At 50.0% G+C, this 3,089-nt stretch overlaps 2 protein-coding genes across 2 annotated transcripts; both read left to right on the forward strand.

The window, feature by feature from the left end:
* Positions 1-1,417: 1,417 nt before the first annotated feature.
* GNI_208230 (hypothetical protein) lies at positions 1,418-1,924 on the forward strand (the record flags this gene model as incomplete). Its single annotated transcript, XM_011135506.1, has 1 exon — positions 1,418-1,924. One exon carries the CDS (start codon positions 1,418-1,420, stop codon positions 1,922-1,924), a length of 507 nt encoding a protein of 168 aa, XP_011133808.1.
* Positions 1,925-2,321: 397 nt separating this feature from the next.
* GNI_208240 (hypothetical protein) lies at positions 2,322-2,998 on the forward strand (the record flags this gene model as incomplete). The annotated part of the gene is made up of 2 exons (XM_011135507.1): positions 2,322-2,903; positions 2,942-2,998. 2 exons carry the CDS (start codon positions 2,322-2,324, stop codon positions 2,996-2,998), a joined length of 639 nt encoding a protein of 212 aa, XP_011133809.1.
* Positions 2,999-3,089: the final 91 nt, after the last annotated feature.

The raw sequence follows: 3,089 nt of genomic DNA on the forward strand, positions 1-3,089 counted from the left end.
AAATGAACTGTTCCACGGGTATGCCGGGACCCCGGTCTACCCTTGCGAGGCGCTGTCGCTTCGCAGGAGGTATTTGCGCCCAAAGCACCTCTATCATACTTTCTTCGTCGATTTTGTGGGCCGCGCGGTTGACCAGGCCCACCACTTCGTCGACCCAGTCCTTCGAAGTGTTCCTCGTTGTCGACTCTCATCGGCGGCAAGGGCTGCGCGGTGACCTTGGCGATCCAGTCATCCTTTGCAGACTGTTTCGCGATGACTCTCGTATTCGCAAACCGCGATTCCTCGATGAAGCCCACGTCCGCAGCAACCCATCCAGTAGCGATCGCCATTGGTGCGTCCTGTTGGGTGCTGGGGGACGGCCTGCTAACGCTGAGCTCGTCGTCTGAGTCGCGGAATAGGGGTATCGCGTCAGGTGTGTGTGTCGCCATGCTACCCTCTGTCTCCCCTATATCAAAAACCCCGTTGCCGGCCCGTCATTGAGCTGTTACGTCTCGACGCACCACCAACTGTGGGACTACTGAGAAGTCCATTCACGCACGTCACGACAATTACCAACTCATGGTGGACGACCTCGGTAATCGTGACCGGTAAGCCCACCGATCAGGTAACCCCCTCCAACGTCTTCGAGTATGCCATGCCTCCTGGCGACAGTGACGGCGAAGATGACTATCTATTCTCCGATGGCGAAGACACCTTCTTGACTTCATACACGTCCTCTTCGGACAAGAAACTTGTCCGGCATCTCAAGAAAGAGTGATTCTCAAGTATACTCCGAACAACCTCAACCGCATCGCCCGCGAGAGACTGATGCTTCTGCCATATCGAAAAGGACCTCAACTCCGACTATGACAGACACATACCGACCGACACCTGATGGACAGCGCCAGTACTCCGAGGTTCCATTTCGCTCTCGTCCGCAAGGAGTCTTCCATTCGCATACGTCACGACAACCAAGATTTTATTTTTCGGACACAGACAGGAGAACCTGATTCGGCACTCGTACCTGAGCAACCCAGCGAGCAACCACGATACCAACAATCAACTCAACAATTTTTGTTTTGTTTCTGGGCTTCGTGGCTATCTGTCGAATGAATCGTCGGCTGCGACATGGTGGAACTTAGCTAATCGATGTTGAATGAAAATTGAATTCTACTTTGCGGAATGCTAAATTTTTTATTATTATCGCCCTCCAGCTCTTTGCTTTACTTGTGTGGACTGAGATGTCCTGCCTCAGTCGAGTCGTGCGTCCAGCGTCGTTGAGTGGGGCGCTCATACGTCACAAAAATTGTCCCAGCCTACAATTCATTCGATAGATAGCCACGAAGCCCAGAAACAAATCATGGTGGACGACCTGGGTACTCGTGGCCATTCCAAACTAGTCGATCAAGTAATCCCCCCCAATGTCCTCGAGTATAACATGTCTCCGGGCGACTCTGACAGTGAAGATGATCATGTCTTCTCCGAAGGTGAAGACACCTTCTTAACTTCCTACACGTCCTCCTCGGACAAGAAACGTGTCCGGCATCTTATCAAGGACATTGGTGGTGATGTGCAGTTCAATCCGAAGTCCGAAAGAGACTTCGACGAGACGTTGACCAAATGGAAGCGGGTCGCTTCGTCAATGCTCTACCTGCCCGCAGAGTTGAAGGAAGTAGTGATTCTCAAGTCTACTCCGAACAACCAAGATCGTATCGCGCGTGAGAGACTGATGTTACTACCATATGAAGAATTCATCGACAAGTACGCTATCGTACTATTCCCTTTCAGCGATGAGATAAATGTTGTCTGTCAAAGGCTACAGACTCAAGACCGTGGTACTGATACCATGAAGGTTATAGATCACTTCCTCCTGTTGAAAGCCAGGTTCAAGGAGTTGTGCCGTCGTTGGAATCAGAAGTCGAGATACCATGCGTTAGATTATTGACTGTTTTTGACTTGGAAGATTGACCGAGAAATCGAAATAAAGATTCGGTCGGATGTAAGTTATCGTCAGTGCAGAACAAATTAGGCAAGAGATAGAGCCAGCACTCAATACGGTTCAAGAGACAAGACACTGGGCAATGCCTGCGGTAAACTCGAACCACCTCAGACAATGCAAGTGGTGCCACTCAACAGACCATATCAGTTTCAAATGTCTGAACAAACCAGTCTGCGACAACTGCAAACGGCCTGGCCATGTTCAAGAAGACTGCTGGCAGATTACCAGGAAGGGACCTCTCGGCGACAGGCATGCTTACCTCCGCCCAGAACCCGGTGGATCCTTCAAGCTTAGTATCGAGGACATTAGAAACAATCGCGAGCTTCTACAAACTTTAGCGAACATGTACAATGACAAGTATGAGAAGGAGAATCGATACTACCAGAATGCCAAGCAGCGCCGGGACCGGAAAAAGAAGCCATCCAGGAGGCCCTCTCGTTCGCGATCGCGAGGCAAGGTTTACCCGTCAAAGAAGTCAATGGAGACCATTCAGAGGCTCTCGCCTCCTGAGGATGTCAATGGAGTTCGTAGGTTCCTAGGACTGGTTGGTTACTTGAGCAAGTTCATCAGAGATTATGCTTCGTTGGTGAGACCCTTGCAGGGACTCATCACAGCGGAAGATTTCGTTTGGTCTGAGTCTTGTCAAAACAGTTTCGACTCTGTGAAAAAGGTGTTGTCAGAAGCGCAGCTTTCATTGTACCTGCCGCAACCTCACCTTCCTTTCTGCTTGGACACTGATGCTTCAACATACGCGATTGCAGGCGTACTTCAGCAGACTGAAGGCGACAAGGTACATGTATTGCAGTTCGCGTCAAAGAAGTTGACCACAGCGGAGTCAAAGTGGCCTATCTATGAGCTGGAAGCGTACGCTGTCGTCCGGTCTATATTTCATTTCGCTCATTATCTACGCGGCAAGGAGTTTGTCGTACGAACCGATCATCAGAGCTTAAGGTGGCTCTGGAGTACAGAGAAGTCACGGGTTGCCAGGTGGGCTATGTTTCTTCAGGAATTTCAGTTTAAGATCATCTACAGAGCTGGAAAAAATCAACAACACGTGGATATCTTCACGCGTGACGTCGAGTTTGGTAAGTTAGACGAAGATATTGACGCT

The sequence above is a fragment of the Gregarina niphandrodes genome (assembly GCF_000223845.1).
Source record: "Gregarina niphandrodes unplaced genomic scaffold scaffold00131, whole genome shotgun sequence".
NCBI lineage: Eukaryota > Apicomplexa > Conoidasida > Eugregarinorida > Gregarinidae > Gregarina > Gregarina niphandrodes.